The sequence below is a fragment of the Geospiza fortis genome, unplaced genomic scaffold (genome assembly GCF_000277835.1).
Source record: "Geospiza fortis unplaced genomic scaffold, GeoFor_1.0 scaffold706, whole genome shotgun sequence".
Classification (NCBI taxonomy): domain Eukaryota; kingdom Metazoa; phylum Chordata; class Aves; order Passeriformes; family Thraupidae; genus Geospiza; species Geospiza fortis.
In genome coordinates this window covers 141,810-166,382 of record NW_005054606.1, presented here as the reverse complement: position 1 = coordinate 166,382, position 24,573 = coordinate 141,810, and the positions used below count along the sequence as shown (strand labels likewise).

The following is a 24,573-nucleotide window of genomic DNA, read 5'->3' as shown; positions in this document are numbered from 1 at the left end:
TTTTCTCTGAAAGAAATTCTCTGAATTTCTTAAATTTCTTTAAAAAATCTCTTATAGGCAGTCTAGTTGAGGAGTTTCGGAAGCCCTAGATACCTGAGGACTTTAGCCATATCTGTGTACTCCAGATTGTGGAGAAATCCCCTCCCTCTTCTGGCTCTGGACTTGGAAGCAGCTGCAACTCAGGGCAGATAACTCAGTGCTCTGGTGAATCTGAGTTAAATTGCCCTGTGAGAGCCAGGATTTGGTCCTGGAGCCATACACTGGGCACATCCCCTCTTCTTCCCACTCCCTGCCAGGGTTTGCTTTTCTGTTTTTAAAGAGTGTATTGTCTCTCCTTTCAGGAACCTCCAGTGCTAATTTTTGCCTGAACTAGAATTGTTGCTCTTCTTCCATGTATCCAGGTAGCTGTTTCTTTTAATTGTTGAATTAGCTTCCCTGAAATTAAATATCCTCGTTTCACTCTGAACGGGCTCATAGATACAAGAACAGGTAAAAACATGAGTTGAAACAGGAAGACAGTCTATTTGAAAAAGTCTTCAGTATTGGCCTAATTCTGTTGTCTTAACAAGTAAGAAATTTAAAGAAAGTTCATCTGTTTATATGCAAAGGCAGTGCTAATGTGACACTAAGATGATTCTGGACAGCTAGCACGACAGGAAATTTAAATCAGCATTATCTTGGGTTTTGCATATCATGGCCTCATGCTGTATTACTGTGGGTGATTTGCTCTGCATAGAGTTCAAAGCATTCAGGTTTGGTTCAACCCAGCCATGGCAGCAGGAGCTGGTGTCACATGAAAGAGAATATAGATTTATGAATATGTGTAGAGTGCCTGCAAAAGGAGGAGGTAACTGCAGAGTCAGACCACATATCCCCCCTGAGATTTGTCCCTCTGTGTTTAAGTATTTTCTGTCTCTGTACAGTTCCCACATGGCTGAAAAAGCTGGGAGGGTTCATTTTTATCATAGTTTCTCCTCCAGGTTATTAGTTCAGAAGATAAGATGTCCAGTTCAGATCCATGATGCTGTCCCCTCAGTGCACTGCCTGAGTTACAACATGAACGTAAGGTCTGTCAAGGATCTCTTCACTGCTGCTGCCAGTGGAGCACAATCTCTCCAGACAAGCAATGGCTTCAGTAGTGTCCTCCATGTCACTCTGGACAAAGAAAGCCTTTTTGGGAGGGCTGTGTATGGCCCACGGGCGTGGGTCAGCATCACTGATGTGGTCTGTGGTGCTCAGCAGCACCTACTTGATCCCTCTGGAAGGAGGGGACATTCCCAACCCCAGTCCTACGCTGTGATTTGCATGGGTGGCCTTGGTCAGACTTCAGAGTGAGGAACATCCTGAGGGAGGAGTGTTACCTGTGCTGTGTGGCTGCCACAGCCTGCTCCATGGCTTGTGGCCATGGTGTGGGCCAGAATGGCTCTGGAGTAAGGGCCTGTGCTGGTGGGCTGGTGCAGCCAAGGCTGGTGCTGTCTGTGAGCTCCACTGCCCTTCCTGCTGTGGTCAAGCACCCACCTTGGTCACCCCCTCCCTAGCACTAACCTTCACAAAGAGTGAGAACTTGCTGGAAGATTGCTGCTGTGTCTTCCCTGATAAAGCAGTTCTGTTGTAATGGTTAGCAAAGGCAGGCTCATAAAGATCCAAATCAATTTGAACTAAAGCAGCATGACATTTTAGAGGACTGGCTGTGCTTTCTTATCTATGTCTTTTTGAAAGCCTTCATTGCAGTTTATGCAAAGAATAAGAAACTAATGGTAAAAGGAGGGACTGTTTGCTTCCCTGAAGTACAGTGTTTCCCTAGGTTGTCCAAATTATTCCAGGTTTTTTCTTTTTACATAGCTATCACTATTTAAATTCTGCTGTATTGTCTGGCCACTTCAGTATTTCTGTCAATATTTACATTACCTGATTAATTTAATTCCATTGTATGCTAATGAAATGAAAGAAAAACAGCTCACTTGATGGTGCAAAGCACACCTGTGTATTCTGGATTTTAACCCAAGCTGTGGATGAATCACAGCACACAGCAGATAGTCATTGCTAAATTGCTGAGTACAAAGATGCATTGTGTGACTCACTCCCTGTTTCTCTCCTACCATTATAAACCCTGAGAGCACTTGATGAATAACAGAGAGGCAAGAATGAATTCATCCATGCTTTACTCTGTAACCATCTTTTATAAATACTGAGCCAAATTCTGCCTCCAGATACACGCAGCTCGCATTGAAGTCTGCCCACTGTATTTATTTTTAAAGATAAAAGCGCTTTTGTTATTTTCACTGGGGACTTGTGTGACACAGTCCATTGTGAGGATGTGAATATTCTTCCTCAAGAGCTTCAAGTGAGGCAGGGAGTGTGTGCCTGGAACCAGGAAGGATACTTCATGGATAATAGCTACCAAACTGTGGTGCTGGAATAGAACCATTACATTTGTCCCAGTGATTTTCAGAGCCACATTCTCTACACTTGGCTCTTTCATAACCTTCCTGTCCTGCTGTGGTTCTGTCACCTCTCATGGATGACTAGGGGCTGAACTGGTGAAGCTGGTGGGCATTTTCATCCTGCTCCTGGGTCTTGCTCTCAGCTTCAAAGCACACTGGGTTGGTGAGGGAGCCTTGGGTTAGGGCTTGGACTTTTTCTTTGGTTGTTTTTTTTGGGTTTTTTGTGTTTTTTTTTCCTGAGTTTCCCCAAGGGCTATAAGTTAGCATTGCCTCTTTTTTTTTTTCCTGCAGCACAGAATTTGTTCTGCCCTCATATCCCAAATGTTGGTGACTTTGAGTGTGTGCTGCTCATTGCTGTAAAAAGGGAGACATTTGTCCCATGGCCTCATGTTTTGGAAAGGTTCTGGTGAGAAAATGTTCTAGAATCATGCAGTAAACAGATCTAGAGGCAGAGGTATATTTTTTGTTTGTTTGTAGGAGGGGTTTTTGCCCATCTTGGGCTGGTGTGGTGTGAGACGTCTGCTTTAAAGCTGTCTGTACATGCAGAATGTCTCCCTGTTGAGTCTCCCATTAGGGTAACAGAGGTGGGGAGACCAAAGAAGGTGTTCACTCTTTTCTTACCTGTGGTTGACTGAGGCTTGTCTCCTCTCTTTGTGATACTGCTCATCCCATCATTTTCAGTACAGCTCAAAGGAAAATCTGGGCTGCAAATCTTGCTCTCTGCAAGTTTCACCAGCTCCTTCAGTCTGTATGCAGTTAGTTACCTCCAGGGAATGATGCTGGGTCAGGGTGAGAGCGGGCAGAGCACTTTGTAAAACAACATGATTTCACTGTGAGGCAGAAGAGTTATTAGTCCTCATTGATATGGAATGCCAGTTTGAGTTACATATTGTGAATGAAATCTAATTTTGTCGTTCACCATGGTTTTTTAAAAATCTGCAGCAGCTCTGAAAGCTGTTATTAATAAATTATAATGTCTGATCAGAAAGAGGTCAAATTATCAATTATGAATGATTGTCTGGCAAATAGCCTTTTCTCATGTTTAGAGGTTTTCTTCAAACTGACCTGACATTGTGGAAACTAGTTTCTTTTTCTGGTTTGTTTTTGTTAAATATCTGCAGAATACATGCACTATCTAGTTTGCGGTGCCTTTTCTAGACTGCTCAGCCTCTGTGATATGTGCCTGGTTGACTGCGTTCTGCTCACTGCTTTTATGTTCTTTTCTCCCAGGGAAAAAAGGAGGTGGCAAGTGCTTTTGGAAAAGGCCTGCTGGTTTCCACTTTGAAGTAGCTAACTCAGGGCAGGTCGCCTTCCCCTCTCCAGAGGCCATTGTATCATCAAAACATGATTATGATTTCTTGCCTTCCTAGGTTTACATATTGAGGAGCTCCTGCTGCATTTAGCTGTGAGGAATAGCCAAGTGCTATGGCTTATGCAGTGGCTTCTCCTTGGCTTGGACAAATGAGATCTAGCTAACAGGAGTGAAATATGTGTGAAATAGCAAATAACAATTCGTTTTATTTCTGTACAAATACTGATAGTCAAAAGAGAATGTAAATGCTTGTGTGAGAAACAAACTGTTCCCCATGGACTGCTTTGGACAGAAGGGTTGTACAAGTGTGTGTGAATGTTCGCATGACAGCAAGTAGGAGGGGATTTAACTGGGATCAAACAGTATGGATGTTCAGGAACCCAGTGCACATTCCCAGACTTGGCTTCTGTCATGACAAGTAGCAGATTGCATGTGCTGGAGAGGCCATGTCACCTTGTGCTTCTGTGCCTGACAAGCACCTTCACTTCAGCAGCAGCTTCACTTGCAGCAGTTGTGGCATTCTTCCTTCTTTGCCCTGGAAATGGGTCATGGCACTGAGATGACAGATTCACTTCTTGTTAATTGGGTTGATATTTTAACTGTAATTAATGTGTTAAAATCAGATTAATGAATGGGCAACCATCAAGAAAATGGTGCTAATAATTGCAAGGCATGTGAGAGTCAGGGAGGACTTGACCCATAATTTTTACTGCTGGTGGTTTCTTTTGGCTGTAAATCAGTTCACTCACAGCTAGGACAAACACACAGAGATAATTCTTTCCTCTGCTGGACTTGAGTTTAGCAGCAGCACTGCTGGTGACTGCTTGTGCTGGCAGTCAGGGACACAGTCACCCACCTGGAGCTGATCTCTCCCGCTCATGTCGTTACAGGCCACACGCTGAAGGCGAGGAGCCATGGCTGAGGATAGGAAAGACGAAGCCAAGGCACCACACTGGACTTCAGGTCAGCTAACAGAGGCTTCTTCACACCCACATTCACCTGAAATGAAGGATCAGGGTGGCGCGAGCGCTGGACTGGTCAGAAGTGCCAATGGATTTCCGTACCGAGAGGATGAGGAGCTGAGGCTGGGCAGCCACGAGCAGCCAGGGACATATGCTCAGACCAAAGAGAATGGCATCAATGGAGAGCTGTCATCAGGGAGCAGGGAGACTGCAGGTAATGCACCTCCATGCCCTGCTGCAGAGCACAGGTCTCTGCGCACCCTGGGGCTTTCTGCAAGAGGAGATGTTAGGTGGAGTCAGGTCCCCATGGGGAACCTGACATGAGGAGGGTGTATGTGCTTTGAGAGGTCACTTGCTCTTCACTGCATGGACTGCATCTTTGCCCAGATACATACTCAGGATTCTGGGCAGGGCTCTGAGAAGGCTCTTTGTAAATGACACAGGGTCACCCATCAAGGGATGTGGCAACAGAGCAGCTGCTCAGGTCCTCTGGGCTGCCAGGGAGTAGGAAACTGCCCAAATGTTGTTCATGGATGGCTCATGCATTTGTGTGTGCAGGAAGGATGGATTCTCCTGTTATTGCTCACAAGTAGCAAGACCTTCTTGAAACCATGTACTGTTTGCTAAATAATGCACAGTTCATTCTGGCTGGGAACACCACAATTCAGTATCAGCATTTATTCATCCTTGCCCAGCCATATTTCACTGGGTGCTCACTGGGACTTAGTCTATTTGTAAACTATGTAAGGTTTTTAGAATTCAGCTTGTTGTTTGCAGAAAAAAAAAAAAAGAAGAGTGTGACTGTGTCAAAATGAAATATGCAAAGCAAGTTTCCTGTTTTAGAAATAAATGCTAATTATCTTTGTGCAGAGTTCCCACTCCAAACCCCAAAAGCACAGTGCAAGAAGAATTTCTCTTGTATAGACACAACTGCCCTTGATGCATCCATTCATGCATGCTAAAGAGATCTTTCTAGCAATGTTTTTTTAGCTGTTGACAGCATTTGGAGATGCTATCCATAATTTCTCAGAGGCTGGAGAATTTTAAGGCTCCTGGACCATACAATAATTTCATAAGCAATTGTGCTGGAAATGGAGATATCTGCTAAAAGTAAATGTGTCTATATTTTAACTCTCTTCTTGCAGATTGGCTTTTAAATGTTGGCCAAGGTAAAAGAAATCATGTGTGAGCATTCAGGTGAACACAGTGTTGATGACTGGGGAGATGATAATGAGGTCTTGTCTCTTTGCTCTACCCCAGCTTTATTCTGTGTTTAGCCAGCAAATAAAGACTGAGTGTGTCTCATCTTTGCCACAGATTTGTCACCCCTTGTTGGACAAGTCCCCCCATACATTTGCAAAAGGGGGGATTACACGATGAAGAGGAATTTCCTATCCTTAGATAGGGAGGAGAGAAATGCTTTTCTCAGGCTCTCTCACACTCAGGTTCTCAGTGCTGGTCAGAGAGATCCAAACATTTAATTGAGTTTGCACCTAATGGGTGACAGGAGGAAGAAAACCACTGCTGGCCATCAGCAGACATTATAGTAACGCCTTTTCATGTTGCTTTTTGAGGCAAGTGGTTAAAAGCAGAAAAAGACAAAATGAGGAAGCATGTTCTAGGGCATGCAGTAGTGCTGGGAGCACACATTTGCTAAGGGAACAAGATTACTCTTCATCCAGGTGAAGTTTGCTTCAGTCGCCACTTTGTGGCCTCATTTCCTCCTTCCCTGCAGTTTTCTCATTGTCTGCTCAGACTCTAAGTTCTCTGGTGTGGAGACTTGCTGTCAATATGTACAGCTTTTGTTTGGGAGTCTTATTATAGCTTATCTCATGACATCTTTGTCCTTGAGCACTGGAAAAGTCCCTAGAGCTGCTCGCCTTCATGCCTGAATTCCTGGCTCTCTGGAAACTTGTGCACTGCACACGCAGGCACTGGCTAAGCTGAATCAGGGCAATGTAAACCTTTGTAGGATACCTAAGATACATTTCTTTCAATATTTTTTTTCTCTTTTGAAGGAGAAACCAGTTAGCAACTTACTGTAGTGGTAGAAAGGGACCAGAGTGTGTTTTGCCCCTTCAAACTGGTATTTACTGGCTGGAGGTGCTAAATGCAATGTGGGAGCAGGACTTGTAGATTTTTGATGTTCAATTCAGAATTTGATCTTGAAATTTGGATTGTTATTCTCAACAAAATTCAGTCATCTTTGCTGTGTTTGTCTGTTTGCAAATTGTAGCTTCAGCGGGGTATTGCATCAGGTGGGGTTTTTAAATGCCACTCTGATACACATAATTATCAATAATGTGAATCATTTAATCATTTGTAGTAGCTTAGTGACTCCAAACATCTGGGGAGAAAGTGCACAGGAAGCCACAGTCAATGGAGATAATTAACCAAGCTGTGGGTTTGATTAGATTTACAGGGATTTTTTTTTTTTCTGGTATAAGTCCAGCACTGGAACCTAGGAAAATCTTTGGCTTCTCAGCCTTCATGTTGGAGTCTGTAAATCCCCAGCAACTGCCACAACGTTCTGCACAGCAGAGTACTAGTTCAAACAGGGATTTCCCAGAGAGCTGTCCATCACCCCAAGCCCTGGTGCATTTTGAATTTTGACGTGTTTCTCCTAAGGAAGGGCTGCTGCATCTGGCTGACCCAGGAGCTGGGATTTAGCCACAAAATGGCCCTCTCCAAGGGACGGGTGTTCTGTAGCAGGGCAATTGATCCTTCAAGGCACAGCAAAGCAGCAGGACACCCTTTCACAGGGCTTGTGCTGTAAAATCAGAGGGCTGTGTGTTAAAGGAAAAGTTAGGATAAGGCCACCCGGACAAAGACACCTTATGCCCACAGTGATGCAGAGGCAAGGGATGGTAGTGGGGGAGGAAGTGACAGTTCTTCCTGAAACACATCCAATCCATCACTACAAGTGACATTTTTAGATTTGCACAGTTAAAATTTGCCTTTGTGTATAGATGGCTCTCTCAGTGGCTAAGAGTTACTGAGTCTGACCTCAATGTTTGGAATCCTCTGGATCTGGCTGTTGTATTGCCAGATTGATCTGTCTCAGCATCGTGCTGGTAATGGCTGCATGATGGAGACACATCAATGCCCTCCTTTCAAAGGGACCAATGGGAACGTGGCAGAGTGCACAGAGCTGAGGGCAGGGCAGCCTCAGGGCCTGATCCAGCAGGCACCCAAGTCAAAGGCCAGGAGAACAGGCTGGGTTTTTGGCATAGCCCACAGGAAGCTATTAGGGATGTGATGTAAGTGTGGGTAGTAAATCACCTATTTCTTTTTGTATTTTGTGAATATAAATTTGTATATGTACTTGGACTGATGCCTTGTGAAGGCTGACCTAGAACAGAGGCTAGAGAGAGTTAAAGAATAAAGTAGGGATTTATTAAAAGGCCTCAATGGATGCACCTTGGGCAGCACAAGAGCTCAGCCAGGGATACACCCAAGATGAACCAAAATGGTCACAAAATGAATGACTGGTCAAGGGATCTCATGCTTTTATAAGTTCTGCTCCATTTGTACATTGGAGTTAATTGTCCAATTACAGCTTCAGCTTATGAAGTCCCATCTTTCTTGTTTTTCTCTCTTCAGCCCACATTGTTTATGCTCTTGGGCCTGAGATTTGGATCATTTGTCCTTGGTCCCCAGCTAGAGAAGGAATTGTTTTGTCTAGCTACTCTGTGAAGAGAGCTCACCATTCCCTAAATATGAAGCTCAGAACTACACACTAAAGCCGTACAGAATCTGAAAAATATAAAAGCTAAAACCTGAGGAATCATCTCCCCCTTTAGAGGGCTTGACAAGGCCTTTATCTTGTTGAGTCTCTATTCTAAATATTTACTAATAATAGGTATTTACTTACAGATAAGTATCTAAGATAAGTATCTATCTACCTCTGGCAGACCAGCTGAGCCCTGTGCTTCTGCCAGACACAAATCCCACACTGTTCTGGAGGTGCTTCTGAACACACCTTGCCTTTGGTGCAGTCTGCAGCATCCCACAGCCTGAGACCACTGAGTTTTGATGTGTTCCCCCTGCTTCATGCCTGTCCATGTCCCTTCTCACCTGCACACACAGAGCATCTTTGGTGAAGACCATGGAATTATTAAGAATGGAGAATGAGACCTGTAGGTTTTGTCAAGACGGACATTTTCATGTTGTGTGAAATGTGTGATGCAAAGGGACACGACAGTGTAGTCCTCAGAAACTCACTCTGAAGTGGGCTGACAAGGAAAGCTTTGGACTGGACCCAGTGGTAGAGCACAGGATGTGTCTGACTTGCAATGAAACATGGGAGTGGCAGCCTTTTCTGTGCTCACTGGAAAGCTGTGGTCAGCTAACTGGGAGGAAGCTGTGAGGAGGACTACAGATATGCTGCAGCATTCTCTGGGAACCAGCCATTCAACATAATCCATTTTATTTGAATTGCAAGAACATCAAGCTACAAAGGTTTTGCTTTTTGCACTTAAAATGCATCTATTTTTTTCAGTAATACAGTCAAATTTAACCAGTCAAATTTATATAATTAGGGATAATAGTGGTGAACATTGTGAAGCATCTTCTACAATATGTCTTTATATACAGTGACTCAACTGATTAAGTGCTTTCTTCATTATATGCCAAATTCAGATTTGTAATTGGAGGGGGTTTGGATTATCCACACTATTATTTGATGAATTATTTTTTGACAGATGAAGGGAAAGCATTTTCCTGAAATCCTATTACCAGAGCCTCAGGACAGTGTCTGTGTCCTGGTGGCAGACAGTGTTAAGGACAGTAGCATGTCATACCAGAGTGACAAAATGTAGCCCTTCAGTGAACCCAAGCCATGTGGGATGCAAAGGGACTGTGGTGAGCTGTAACAAGTTCCCTGACAGGGCACAGCAATCCCACTGCAGGCTGGGCATTTTTGGGATCACGAGGAAGGTGGGTGAGAGGCAGCCCATGGCAGATCCATGAGACATTTGTGAGGAGGAATGAAGAAGTGGCAGTGTTGATGAGGGGCTGAGCAATGTGGGGAAACCGCAGCAAGAGAGCTGGTGAATGAGGTGGAGGCTATAGGGAGCAAAGCTGGGGTGGGAAGAGGCAGGGGAAAAAGGAAAATTGTAAGATAAGCTAAGGACAATAGGACAAGGTCCAGTTTTATGTGCTGATCCAGAGACAAACCAGCTTTTGTGTGATGGCAGATACTACACCAGAAAGGAGGGGATTCAGACAGCAGGAAACAACTGAAGAAAACTGGGAAGGGACAAACCACATTACAACTTGGAATGTAATTTATCTTAATTCAGCCCTTTGTTTCAGGCTTTGGAAAGCTGGACTAAATGGGTATGTGAAACAGACTTATTCCTCTGACCATTTACTCTTTTAAACAAGCATATTTCTATAAGGTGCAGGGAATGTGAGTGAAAGATTGTCTTGTCACAGCCAGTAGTGCTTGAGCAAAGTCCCTTTAGGTTAGCTATGCAAAAAAAAACCAAAACAGAAATGTGTTGAAGGCAGGAATTGTGCTTGTTTCAGCCTCCTGCTGTGTGTCAATGAAACAGTCTGTATCCCATTGTCTTCCACAACCTTGTCTTGTAGTGGCCAGTCTCCAGGTAAAGAAGATCTTGTTCACAGCACACATCAGCACAGCACTGTTAGAAAATCACCATGGTGGTTAAAAAATCACTATGGTGCTTTGTTGTACAGGCTGAGGGCCCTCAGTCCCTCTGGAGTAGCCCTGGAGCAGAATGGCAGCTCCGTGTTTGGGGTCACTAAAGCAAGAGCCTTTCCAGGCTGAAATGCACTGAGAGCCACAGCCTGCTCCCATGGTGTGCTAGTGGTTTGTTCCCTCCTCTGGTGACATCTCATTTAATCTCCCTTTCCTTCCTCTCTCTCTTGCCATACAAGTGGTGGTATTCTGATGGCACTGGCAGTAGACACACAAACAGGCCTTCTTTGTATGGAGGCATTTTTGTTCTTTCCAACAGGACTGCTTTTGTCAGAGCTTTGCTTTTTATTTGGCTGTTTGCACTGGCTGTCCTGCTGCTGCCCAAGTCCTTGTGGAGCTGTAAGCCCCCTGATAAGCTCCCTGAATGCCTGTTTCCCAAAGGAGCCTCCCAGCCTTGTTGTCAGATGCGCATTTTCAGCAAGCGGCGTGTCTTGAGCAATGCAGACAAAATGCACAGAAGGATGCAAAATCAATGACATTCAGAGCTGAATGTGTCTGCTGGGTTTGTCCCATTTCTGTTATTTATTTTACAGAGCTGGAAGAAGGTATTTTACTATGTCATTGATGGCTCCCATGGGAAATAAGCTGTTAATTAGGCATTTTGATCTCCCTCCCCTTGCCCAGGAAATGTGACGGTAATTACTGTACACCATCCTCTCTGCCAATTTAGATACAGGCAAACATACCAGGCATCTGAAACTTTTCTTCTCTGTGTTAAGTGTTGTACAAGTGTCATTTTCTGGGACATGTTACTGGAATATTATAGACATACTCAAAGTGTGTTGCTGAAGACTGCGTGGGTGGGGGCAGCAGAGACCCTCTAGGGAACTTGTAGAAAATGCTGGGGGTTTTACTGTTCTCTGTTAACCTTGTTATAAAGGAATATAGGCACAGAAATTCCATCTTTTCACATTCCCTACCCACAGCTTTCTTCCCCCTGACTGTAAAATAGTCAATAACTACTATACAGACCAGTCTCTGTGGGGTTTTTCTGTGGCTGGCCCTATCAGTCAATCCAGTAAGACATCTTTTCTTGTCCAGTCATAATCTCTCTAAGGGGCTGGCTATGCCCTCCCACCTCCTCTTAGGGCTTCAGAAATCAGTCAGTGATTGACATGTCTTGGTAGGAGCTGGAGGGGCTGGCACAGCTGTGGGCAGAATGCAAAAATTCCTGTCTGAAAGGGAGCAGGGTGAGATAACCTGGTGTGCAGGTGCTCTTGGTTCCCATGGCTGGGAGTCAGCCACGTAGAGAACATCAGCCATCAGGCTTTTTTAACCATAAGCTGCTCTGGGAGTGTGTGGTTCAGATCTGCTTTAGAAATCTGTATCCCAAACCAGATGCAGCAACACCATCAGAGCCAACTGCTGCATTGTACCACATCAGTGCTGCTTTTGGCCCAGGGAAGGCATCCACAGCCATTTCCTTTGGGCTCCCTGTTGGTGTTTCAATTCACTTTGCTGTTTCCTTGTGACAATACAAGCATTGCAAAAGCAGCTGTGCTTCTTTAAGAAGTGAGAGCAGAGTGCCTGTGAGCGTGTTGGCTTGGCAACCAGCACGCACTTGCTGCTGTCAGTGCTCCCAGAAAACATAATCTATAACCTCAGAGATGTAACAAGGAGCAACAAGGCTGGGATATGGAAGAAGCATCTTTCATAACATGTTTCAGCCACACCTTAGTTTAGGCTGTATGCCATGAGCTCTGTTTGTCAAAGCTGCCTTTTGGGAACATCTGCAGCCCTTCTTGGGGGACTGCTGTGACCAGGAGAGTTATTGCTGCTGAAATGTCAAATACTCAAGGCATTCTGGGAGTTTCATTTTTGCCTTATCTCTGCTTTTTGCTTGCCTCTGCCCTCCCTCCCCACCATGCCTGTTTAAGTACCTGTTCTGTGAGGGCTGTAAATGCAGATTTCCCTGTCTCTGTTGGTCAGATCTCAACCATCCAGCAGTGGCATTAGCTGAGTGACTGGTGGGGCAGCTGTGCCCAGAAAACATTCTGATTTGTGGTCTGTTCTACTGGAGTCCTCTTCAGTTTATGAAGTGTGTGGTAGGAAACAGCTTGTGTATTTATGAGTTACATGAAGTAGACAGGACTTGTAAAAGCCAGGAGAAAAGGCACCAGGGTGGAGAGAGCTACCCCAGGTGAGCCAGGAGGTCTGTGCAGAGCCATGGACAGGTGGCACTGTGCAGGGCTGTGTGCCACCTCCCCACAGGCTTCTGCCCTCTGGGCTGGGCTCAGCTCTGCTTCAAAGGCTCCTTACTATTGTGTTTAAAGTGTCTATCAGGGTCTCCATCACCATGATGGCATCATAAAGGACATTCAGAAACACTGGGCAATATTTGGCACTGAGCAGCTGGTATTGCTGGGGACTGTGCCAGTATATAATCTTTCATTCCAGTTTTGGTCTGAGGGCAGAAGGATTTGGAAGGAGGTTCATTACTAAACAACAGAGCCTTGTTTTGCAGGCATACAGCTACTCTTGTTTCAGGCAGAGCTGAAATGGCCTCTTCTCCAAAGTCACCTTGGAAGGGAAGCAGCAGGTTCTTAGGTGACAGCAGGGGATGTGCTGGTGAGCACTGCTGGCCCCATTTCCAGCTCCCTTGCCCTGGGTCATGAGGGCAGTCATTAACCCACTCAGCCCCGCACTTCACAAATCCTTCCTTTCCATTTTTCCACTGTGGAAGCTCAGGTGTTGGGCTGATGCATTTTCCAGCCCAGGACAAGGCATCCCCAGGTCCTGCCAGCGCACAGGGTGGACATCAGCCCTTCCTCACCCACTGGGCACGGGTTGAACCCTTGGTGGAGAGGAGGTAGGTACCATCACATCCCTCACAAAAATGAGAGTCTCACAAAGTCTCCTCCAGGCTTGCTGATTTCTTTTTTCCCCCGTTGCCATGCCAACGTGGCCCTGCTCAAAGTGAGATCTCTTTCTAAGCTCCACTGAGAGAAAGTATGTAGCCTAGGAGATTATTTAGCATTCAGGAGTGCACAGGCTCCCTGTGACGTCTGTGAGCCACAGTCAGGCTGGCTGACAAAGGAAAGGAGGATTTAGTTTTTCTCCTCTTTTCCTCTAGCATTTGCTTCTCAAGGTTAAGGGAGATAAGGAAGAGACTGCAAGCACTTTGTGACTGGGACCCCACTCTGTAGGCCTCACTGAGGCACCATTTTAATGGAAATGAAAAGAAAATATTACTTTGGGGTATATTTTCTGCACAAAGTACAAGTATGAGAGAGATATATATGCAAATTCCTTGATTTGACTAACCACGATTTGCTACTCTCTATTAAAATGGAAAGCAAAGGCAATCTGGGTTTTAATTTGAGTGAGAAACTCAAAGGAAATAGTAGAAGGAAGCAAGGGACACCCCCCTGTCTTTGTCTATCTGTGAGGTTACAGTACAGAGAAGAAACCATCTCTTCTCTTGCTGTATTCATATCCTGGGTAAGGACAGCAAAACTCAGTGTGTACTAGTGTTTTGGTTAGGGTTTTTTGTTCTGTGGAGTTGCTGCTGGTAGATTAACTGCTCACTTGAAATTCAGTCCTTATAATGATAATGCAGATTTGCTTGCCTTTGCCAGCTGAAGAGATGGAAATCAGCACAGAACAGCTGGCATTGGCTGGCAGCTGAGCACTGATGATCCAGTGCCTGTCCCTCCCAATGGCTGATCTGGAAATTCAAAGACACTCCAAGTGAGATGTCTTTGTGATGGTGTTTACGCTGTTATTTGTTCTTTGGGAGATTCTGAGCAAAATATTTACATTTTACTCTGCTGTTTCACAGACTGACTACAGAGCACAGTAAGTGGTTCTTGGAAAACCTCTTCTGAAGTGATTATTTAGAAATGCAGTTTTGGTTGTTTTGTGGGGTTTTGTTATATTGAGGCATTCCTTATGGCATGCAGAAAGTGCAGGGAACTCAAGGCACCCCAGCTGTGTGCATTAGATCATGGGAGTGAGTCCTTCTCCTGTGTGTGGAAAATGACTGTCCAAAACTTTAGTTTTAGTTGCATGCAGTTTTATTTTGAAAATAACTGAGGGATATCATTAGCTCCAGGGCAGAAAAACCTCTTAGCTGCTTCTCAGAGTCATTCCACTCAGGACTGAGTAGATTGAATGGTTCATGGAAATCAGATTCACTGGGAAGCACTGTGCATTTTGGGAGGGGAAAATAAACCCCAGGTACTTTGCTTTTTGTTCCTATTTCCTTCCTTGAGACTAATTCATCATGATACATGATCAGTTTGGTAGAGCTTCCAGCAACCCCTATAACCTCTGGCAGTTAGGATAAAACTGATTTACAGTCTGGTTCTCTGCCCATGCATCTGTCCAGACAGATAATTCTGCTCCTCTTTATGAATGTATCAGCTGCCAGTGCTGTGTAGATGTGGCAATCTTGCTGCTCTACTGAAACTACTTTCATCCACAGCCTTGCACCACGTATGTGGAGAGGGAATTGGATTCAGTGGTGACTGTTCCTTTTTACCCCAAATTCAGAGTATGTGCTGCATCTGGGATAATGCAGCCTGCAGAGGTTGTTGGTGAGCTGAAACTAATTCCTAGCTGTTCCTGTGTATGAGTTGCTTTCTTTTTCCTTTCCCTGTCATCCTTTCTCTCTATTTAAGAGTATGTCATCCTTCTCAATGATTGCTCTGTCAGCTCTTCCTTCTCTTTCTCCTTTCTCACTTATGTTGTCTCTTTTTTTAGTCTTGTTCTCTGTATGTGCTCCCAGCTTTATCCCAGCTATCCAGTGTAGCTGCTCTGCAACCTGGCATTTCCACAACTGCTCCTCGTTTTCAGTACACTAAGGTGCTCAGCTTCTGGATGCAGCTCTCCTGGAGGCTGCAGTGCCTCCAGCCCTGGTGTCAGCTCTCCCCCCAGCAGCTGGACATCTCTAACACTGTGGCTGCAGGAGCTTGCAGCTATTTAGGTGCCAGAGAAGGCAGCTTTGGCAAAAGTGGAAGAGATAGTTCAGAAGGTCACTGAACCATAGAATGGTTTGGGTGGGAAGGGAACTTAAAGCTCATCTTACTCTAATGCCAGGCTGCTCCAAGCCCTGTCCAACCTGACCTTGGACACTTGCACGGATGAGGCAGCGACAGCTTCTCTGGGCAACCTGTGCCAGGGCACTGAAGATGCACTGAGGGCTTAGATATGCAACTCTCACATTTTCCTTCTTCAAGAGTAGGTGCACATTTCTCTTTCCTAATCCCATTGCACACACAGAGCTGTGAGCTGGCAGTCCCCAGGAATGGGCAGGCAGTGGATGGCAGCAGGATTCAGGGATGACTTCTGGTCAGAGGCAAGGCAAGGCTCCCTTCAGCTGGGGCAGGGCCAGAAAAGAGGGGGACAGATAGAAGAGCTGCTGACCTTGGCTGAGAACTGCTCTGAAAGTTAATCTGTACACAGCACAGGCCACTGCCTGTCTGTGGGGCCACTTGCACATGCTCCTTTGGAAGGATGCAGCACCATTCCTCTGTTGGCAGGAGAAACACTCCTGCCTTGGTACAGGTGCAGGCTGGACTGGGAAGCAGGGCTTGGGAGAGATCAGCCATGCAGCTGCTGCTGCAGTGCAGAGCTGGGCTGGACCAACAGCATGAGCACTGAGGTGAGCAGGGCATGGCATTGCTGCATTTTGTGTGTTAAATATCCCCTAATGGGTTAAACCTGCATTCTCTTGGCATTGGCAGGTTGATCTTCAGTCATCCTGACCAGGCATGACTAAATCCCACACAAGATGAGCATGGGTTAATGTAAATTTTAAGCTTAAATCCAGCAAAGTTTCTATAGCACATTGTGAACCCTTTTTAAAAAACATCAGAGAAAGCACTGTAAAAAGTGTTTAAAATCATCCCAAAAGGAGCTAAAAATGAACTTTGAGGGATGCATCACCTCCTTCTGTAGGTGGCTGATGCTTCATTGACTTTTGTAAAGGTTCTTAAAAGTCGGTTTGTTTAAAATGTTAACTTGTACTGAAGCCCAAAACTAATATTGATTTAAAGGTGACTTACCCATTATGTGCATTTACTCACACTGAAAGGATTAAATAGCTGGTTCTTTGTTTTGAAGCCAAAGTGGTTTCTTCTGTGTGAGTCGTAGGGAATTAATACTTCTGGGGAAAGATAGATATAGCTGCTTTGTATGTGCAGGTGTTGTTCTGAGCTGATGCCAAATCTCAGGAAAGGCAGTGGGACATCACTGCATTGCCCTGGCTGTGGGTTTGGTGTTGTCAGCTTTAATATTGCTCTAAATTGTGTTGCCTATGCATCAGACAAAACAGAACTGATAGCTTTTCCCACCTCTAATTTGGCTGGGAAATGCTGACAGTAAATATTTTGTTCCAAGCAATAGACTTCAGAAGATGGACTCAGGGGATGCACAGGAAACAAGTATTGCAGTAATGAGGGCTCATTTTTAAAGTGTTGCATTATTATACTGACATTGGTGTGACTCCTTTTTAACAGACTTACATATTCCAGGGGGGGTGCTGAGGAGGGGACTGGTCCCTTGGTGTTTTGTTCTACAGCTGCTTGATAGTGTGGCAGAGGCCTCTGCCTAATAAATGTGCTAGGGAGCCAAAGGAGGAGGCTCACTGGAGCTTTCAGAATGGCTCCTGGTTCCTAGCATGAGTCTCTTTAGGTTTTGCACTGTGTGCCTTGGAGATTTGGACGATGTGTCCAAGTCTCCCCCTGAAGAAAGCGATCAGGGAAATTCAGTCAGAGCAGGGGAACTGAAACACACACAGAACATGTGGAAGCAATCCAGGGACAGGCAGCCTGAGCTTCCCTGCTGCTTCCTTGAGTGCTGCACAGCAGCTGAGGGTGCCCAGGAAAGCCACCCTGTGTTTGTAGCAGAGCACAGCCAGGCCAGCACTGCTCGGCTGCAGCCAGGATTCCAGCTGTGCACCAGATTTACTCTGATATAAAGCAGATAGCACAAGAATCAGAGAATCACTGAGGGTGGAAAAGAACTCCAAGATCATCAAAAGTGTTAAGGAGCTGGGTGGTTGTAGTTCAGATTTACAATCTAGAGTTTAAGGACAGCAGAGGAGGGGCTGTTGAATGCCCCAAAACACAGAGGTGTAATGCATTTGCAGTGGGGCTCACCAGGGATGAAGCTGCTGTGCCAGGTACTCAGCTGTAGCTCACCTGTTCCTGCCCTTCTCACACAGTGACTGCAATACATCTTTCCCCAGCATTAATCTGAATGTTTGTACCTTGGGAATCCAGTGCATTAAACCATCAAAGCTCTTTCTTTCCCAAAACACAGACCTTTTCTGGCCTGTTCTGCTGGTTAGCTGGTGAATCCTGGTGATTAAATTAATCTGTTGCTGTCCTTGTGGATGCTGCAGTAGCTTAAAGTCAACGAGTTTATTAGGGAAATGATACTTGTCTGTTGTGTTGTGACTGCATTTAATTTAAAAGCTGATGTTCATATTATTTGCCTTCATAACTCCTGCCAATTATTGTTAATATTGCCAACATCCAGATCAAGGACGTACTTACAGCAAAATATTTACACTCACAAAAGCCGTTTGAAAGCCAGTATTTGAATTCTGTAAAGCTATGTTATGGCTTTTTGCTTCAATCTCAAGCACTAATCTGTTGGCACTTTTTGAGGTTTGTATAACTTATTCATAATACTTTGTTAGCTGCTGTGCATTTGTTTTATAATCTGCATGCAGAAAGGCAGTATTTAGAGCTGTCATCATCCCAGAGATCAAGTCCAAGGTGTATCTTTGCTTTTTCTGCCCCAAATGCTGCTGGGTGATGCCTGCATCTTTTTTTTTCCTCCAACATTTCAGTAGTCTTGAGTGAAACAAGTCATCCACCAGCTTCCAGGAGAGCTGTGCATGGATTCAGGACCTGTCCTTAGGGGACTGGCTAATGTCTCTAAACAAATCGAATCTCTATTTGCTTTACAGCCTGGTTGCACTCAGAACTGCAGTACCCGGGGGGGGAAAAATCCATAGGTCCTGGTTTGCTTTTTAAATCATCAAAGACAGCAAATAGCCATTTTGTATCTTCTCTTTCTGCAGGAATATGTGGGGTGTTTTGCCTCACAAGGCGGTGCAGGTTGCTTTGTGCTTTTGTTGTTGACTCGATTGCACTGTGCCAACAATTAGTGCTGGTTACCTTGGAAACTGCTCTGAATCCCACTGAGGATTTTGACAGGCACATCTTGACTGAAATTGCTTTGTTTTCACAATTCTGCAAGTATACATGTAGCTAATCCTTTTGTTGTGCCCTGCCTGTGTTCTTTCCTTAAAATGCGGCAAAATTAATGAAACATATTATTTTATCCTTTCCATCTCATTGCAGCTTTCTTTAATCCTTCTTCTGCCTCAGTGCTCTGCTCCAGGAACATTAATTACCCTTTAACTGAGCTCACTGCTTTTTCTTAGTAGGTGTTTGATTGGTGACCCTATGAATGTGTGTGAAGTTTTGACACAATTTGCAGCCTCCTTCTTTCTGTTCCTCCTTCCTGTCATCCCTTTTGTTTGGTTTTCTCCTGGAGCAGAACGGGCTAGAATGCTTGGGAGGTAAATGAAAACAAATAAGAGCAGGGATTCTGCACACTGCTCATCAGGCAGTTGGTTCTTGGTGTCTTCTACTGAGCTGCAGTCTTTTATTTGGAGAATTGGATTTGAAAGTGTTCACCTACCTCTTCCTAGAACAGGAATCCTTCCCTCTGCTTTCTAAAAGAACAGTTTTATTCCCTCAAGAAGGATTCTTTCAGTCTGCTGCATAATGCATCAGTTCAAAATATTCAGCTCAGAAATGAGAATGACCATGCAGTTGAAGCATGGTAAACTTTATTTATGCCTTAAACGTGTTATGCTTTACAGAGCCCAGGTGACATCTTCTGTGGCCACAGGACACTGAAGGTCTTGCTGCCACCCTGGTGGCATTGGGTAGAGCTGTTGCCAGAAAGAGGAAGGCATGATGCTGCTCTAGTCTGGGATGACTGTCCTGATGAAATTGTGGAGATGTGATATGCATTTCATATTAGGAGGCACTGTCCTTGTTGCTGTGAAATGGGTTCTCAAGGTGGGAAGAAGCAATAGATAAGTGGGCCCTGTGATCTTGCTGAATGGCAGTCATGAAACACAGGTGACTGCAGGCCGGAAAGGAGAAGAGCTGAGGAGAAACACTCTGATCTGACTGGAGATCTCTGGCCTGAGGAATCTCTGACACTGTTACATGAGGTGACTGGCAAGCTGTTCTCAGGGCAGGCTGTACCAGCTCCCAGTTCACTGCCAGCAGGATCCTTGCATCAGTGCCAGTCACACACCTGTGAGGCAGGGAGAGGCTGTGAGCCCTGCCCATCCTGTCAAAACCAGTCCTCAGAGTAGTCATACAGCACTGCACAGAGGGACAGGGGAGAGAAGATAAAAGGCATTGCTGGATGAAGCAAAACTGCTGAATAGTTTCGCCTAAGTAGTGGTGTTCATTGCAAACTCAGCTTCTCCATGAGTTGAGGTTGTGGTAGGTTGAAAGAGAAAAAAGTGCTAGAGGCTGAAGGACAACCATTAAAAGGGCATGTAAAGAACAGACATCACAGATGTCTCACAGATCTGATTTTTGCTCTTGCCTTTATAGTTGCAGATTTTAAAAGCCCCTATTTTTTAAAACTATTTTGTGGAAATGTTTATGTCAGGGCCTGAAAGCTCAGACACCTATTTTAAAAGACTCTTGCCACCGTCTGTATATCTGTCTCTGGGGCTGGTAAACATGTCTGTTATAAAAGTTAATGGAATGGAAGGCTGTCATGGGAAATAGAAGTATTGTAGGTAATATGCCAGTGGAGACATCTGCAGTCCAATGACAAATGCAGCAGGATCAATAAGGAACCAAGGAGAGCTTTGAAATTACATCTTGGCCTTGTACAGGATCTGATCCCAGATACTGCATTGTGCTGTAGCCAGTCTTTGGCATGTAACCTCATTTACCAGCCCTGTCTGAGTCTCTGTCTGGGCAGGGGGCTCAGCTATCAGGAGGGAGTGCAGGAATGATGATTTTCAGGCTGGAATTACACCTGCTTCAGTGTAATTCTCAGCGCTGGAGTGGCTGGGCTGGGGATTGGGCAGCTCCTGTGCCTGTGGATATACTTTTGAGGGGGGCAGCAGCCTTTGGAGGCAGCAGCCTTCTAAACACAGCCAAGAGGGAAGGCTGTGGCTCCCCATCACAGCTGGTTCAGCATCCTCTGTGCATCTCAGTACTCTGGAAGGGGTTTGTGTCCCCGAGTCATCTCTGGGACACGGAGATTCCTCATCTCCTGATTTGGTATGCTGGGGTTGGGAGAAGAATTGGGCTGACTTCCAAAACCAGGAACACAGAGTGCTTAATTTGTTTGAGTTTTAACTTTGGTTTAAATTAGTGTGGTGCCCCAGACAGGGCTCTGTCCTCTGTTCCTGCCACAGAAGAGCCATGGCACTGGCAGCAGCTGGGCAGAGCTGACCTGGCAGCCCTGCTGGAGTGTGGTCTGAAGTGACCTTTGAGGGAGCAGCAGAGCTACTGTCCTGGTGTGTCAGCCCTGGCCTCTCAGCTCAGCCTGCTCCCTGTCAGGGCTTTGGAGAGCTCGTGCTGAGCGTTTTCACTGTGTTTTCTCCTTGTTATGGACATCCCATTCGAGGGCTGCCTATACCTTAGGGTTGTGTATTCCCTAAAATCAAACTGTGAAGCTCATTCTGTGTCCTGTACCATGAACAGCTGACAGCTTGGTAGAAGGAGCAAAATTTTACTCTCTACAAAATGCAAAGAAAAGGCATGTTGCTATTCTTTATTCTGCTGGAGTCTAAGGTAAAGCCATGCTCCTTATTGCTTTTAAGAAATAAATCTATTTGTTGTAGCTTGTTTTGTATGTTAATGCCATTTCTGTGGCATGAAGTAGAGTCAGAGAGAGTCTGACTGTTTAAAGAGAGGGAAAATAAATGTCTACAAGCAAAACCATGTCTAGTGAATACATAGCCCAGCATCCACAGCATTCAAGCTGCCTAATTTCCCCTTTTTTTGGGTCTTGTTTTGTTTTTTTGTTTGTTTGTTCTTTATCATTAGGCTGCCTTGAACTTTAACTGAACCATAAGAAAACTATGAAAAGTCTCAATAGCAGCCCTGTGAGGATTTGACTTACCCACTGGATCTTCTATTTATAGTGTCCATTAGTACAGAGGAGTCTGTCCTTTTGCAGCAGTCATGTATGGCAAAAGCACTGTTCTGATGAACTGCCCATGCCCCCTGTGTCACCCAAAATATCCATCAGCAGTGTTCAGAAATAAGCCTTTCTTGATTAAAGAACACTGCCAAACAAACTCAACAAAACATACAAGCCCAGAGGCCATTTTTATTTTTATTTACTTATTTTGCGTAGCCTGAAATAGAAATTTCTATTTAACAGGAGACAACCTTTCACCCTCCCTCATAGCTCCCTGTGGAGCATTATCTTTGTCCCAGGCAAATTAAATCAGGAAGGGAGCTGAGAGGGTGAGAACTGCCTTCTGAGCTTGTAGAGCCCATTTGTGGTAGAGAAGCAGGCTGGATGGGAGCAAGGATAAATTCTCTTAAAAAGGAGGCAGTTTTTAATGATTTGTCTTAACCCTGCTGGGAGGAGGGTTGCAGTAGCTTGGCTGATGGAAAGCAGTTGACCAAGGGAATTTCCTTTGGATATGCTCCAGGGTACTAAACCTGATATAGGTTTGCATATTCTAAATCAGAAATTAATTGGAGCTTTTCGTTAAAATTTTCATGTGAACATAAGCTTTAAAAATGGATTCTTTTAACAATCTTCCTCATTGAGTCTTAATTTGTTCATCTGAGCCAATAGTATAGTCTTGATGATATTGTGATTAGTAGCTTGGTGGAAGTTTTGGCAGGAGGGCCATGTGTCACATCCTTCAGGTGGCAGGAATTGGTGCGGGGTCTTCTGTAGCCGTGGCACTCAGTGAAGCTCTGTGCTGTTCTCCATGCTCACCAGAACTGTCAGGGTGATGCTCTTTCCTGTCTGAAAGAGCAGAATCTGAACAGGGATACACCAGCCATCCAAGTTTGCTTTGTGGAAGAGCAGTTTGTCTCTCCCAGCCCATGGGAGGTGCTGCAGCACGACCTGGTGTGGGGAGGGCCCCAGGAGCAGGATGGGCCATGCCGCAGGTTCCTTCTCCCAGCTCGTGCTTTGCAGGCTGCCTGTGCCTCACAACACAGGGAGCTGTCAGGACCTGTAAGGATTCCACATTTGTGTCCAGTCCACTGGTCTGCAGCAGCACCATGTGAGAGTCTGGGAAGTGTCTGCTTTGTGTTTCTCACGCGAGGAAGGAACCAAGAGGTGGCAAGAAGCACCCCCAGCATCCAGCAGGTGTGGAAGCAGCCCAAAATGGGTGCAAAGCCCCAAAATGAGGTGCAGGCTCCTGAAAGGCAGCTGGGAATTTTGCTGGGCTTTAAATCAATATCCCTGTTCTTTGATCTATGGGACTGGCCACATGCATGACTTGATTGGTGGGGTTATGGTGCTCCATTTGATCTACTTAACCACAGAGGGGACTTTGATCTCATACTAGGGATGTGTTGTTAAACAGAAGAGCAGAACTAGAGCTGCTATTGATATTCTTCTCCTCCTACAGGCACCTTTATCATACGTAGCCTCGTCTCAAAAAACAGTTGATTAATTTCTTCCAATGTGGAAGGCTGCCAGAACTTCACATTCCTGACAGTAGGAAAGCAGCATCTTTAGATTTCTAATCTGTATTTATCCTCAAATTTATATGCATGTATTTCAAATGTTTTTGCAAATTCATGTTTTTCAAATCAGCTTGTTTTTGTCATTGCTTGGTAGTTGTTCTGGGGTATTCCTCCATCTACTTTTGCTGTTAGCAGCAGCCAATGGAACTGTTGCAGTCACTGCCCTCCAGGTGACCAGCCAGGAGTGCAGTGAATTGTACGGTATAAACACCAACAGTTAGGAATGTTCTTTGCCAGTGGATGGGGATTTTTAATATCTCGTTAAATAGTTTGTGTAAAAGTAAGATTAACCTAGCACTTTGGTTTTAGACAAACGTGGCTGTAGTAATTCACATCTGTGTTTTTTTGGGAAAAACAATTGGCTTTTCTAAAGGACAAGTGAAGAGGAATAGCTTCACATTAAAAGTACAAGGGAATTCTGTAAGAGTAACTGTGAAAATAAATCATTATTAATCTAATGGACAGTCCCTTGTCGGAGTGGTTGCTGTGAAGTTACATGTAGGGCATTGATTTAAACATACTTGCCCTTCCCAGCCAGTTCTTGCCTGAAGGATGTGGTAATGAGTGAGCAGAGCTTTTATTCCTGCCCTCAGGATGGTGACTAATGGGGGCTCTGGCAGGAGCAGGGTGTATTGACCTCTGCCATTACAAACCTCTGTCTCCACACAAGGGCTGGAGAAGCAGTCAAGTTTTGCTCTGTTCCCAGGTGTGCCCAGCTGTGCAGCTGGTGGGCTATGACTGTGCAGCTTGTGGCCTTCCCTGGGGGTCAGCTCCATTTGTGTTGGGAACAGCTGTCAGACAGCACTTGGATATAGTTGGAGAGGGAAGGGGTTTATTTCCACTGTGTTTGGCTGAGAGAGAGAAATACATTGATTAATGACTAAGGGAGACTAGACTCAAATACAGATAAGAACCACAAACCCTTTGCTCTCTGAATGGTGCTGGACCAGCCCTTAACATCTTGATTTGTTACATCAAAGGCACCTGAACTTCTAGAGAGGAGGAAACTTCTCTGGTTGCTTCCACATGGTTGCAGCTGTGTGCCTGATGAGGTTTCACTGCACCTTTGAGTGGGTCTGGAGTCAAGCTGAGACAGTTTCTCAGTTTGGAAGAATTCACTCCTTGAGTGGTCCTACTACAGCATTCTGCTCACCAGAGCAGGCAGTTCTCAACCCTTCTCAGGTGTGCTACACCTTGTGGGCAGTGGGGAGGAGGAGAGTGTGGGTTCTGTGGCACCCAGCTCTGTCAAGCATGCAGTGCCTGAGTCAGCTCCATGCACAGAGCAGCTTGGGGGCCAGCAGCAAGGAGCCCATTCCACCAAAAAAATGTCATCTCTGCCATCCCTCTGCATGGTACTCACACCTACTGTTTAAATAAAGCTTTGTGTAGCAGTCTTCAAAGG

General features: G+C 45.2%; 1 protein-coding gene across 20 annotated transcripts in view; it reads left to right on the top strand.

Annotated features, from left to right (window-relative positions):
• MAP2 (microtubule associated protein 2) overlaps positions 1 to 24,573 on the top strand; it is a 172,489-nt gene that overhangs the window by 98,308 nt on the left and 49,608 nt on the right. For all 20 annotated transcript variants that reach the window (XM_031064581.1, XM_031064580.1, XM_031064586.1 and 17 more), the window contains one exon: positions 4,647 to 4,932. In XM_031064581.1, the coding sequence (XP_030920441.1) occupies positions 4,671 to 4,932 (262 nt within the window). In that variant the 5' untranslated portion in view covers positions 4,647 to 4,670. The remainder of the gene's footprint in view (positions 1 to 4,646; positions 4,933 to 24,573) is intronic.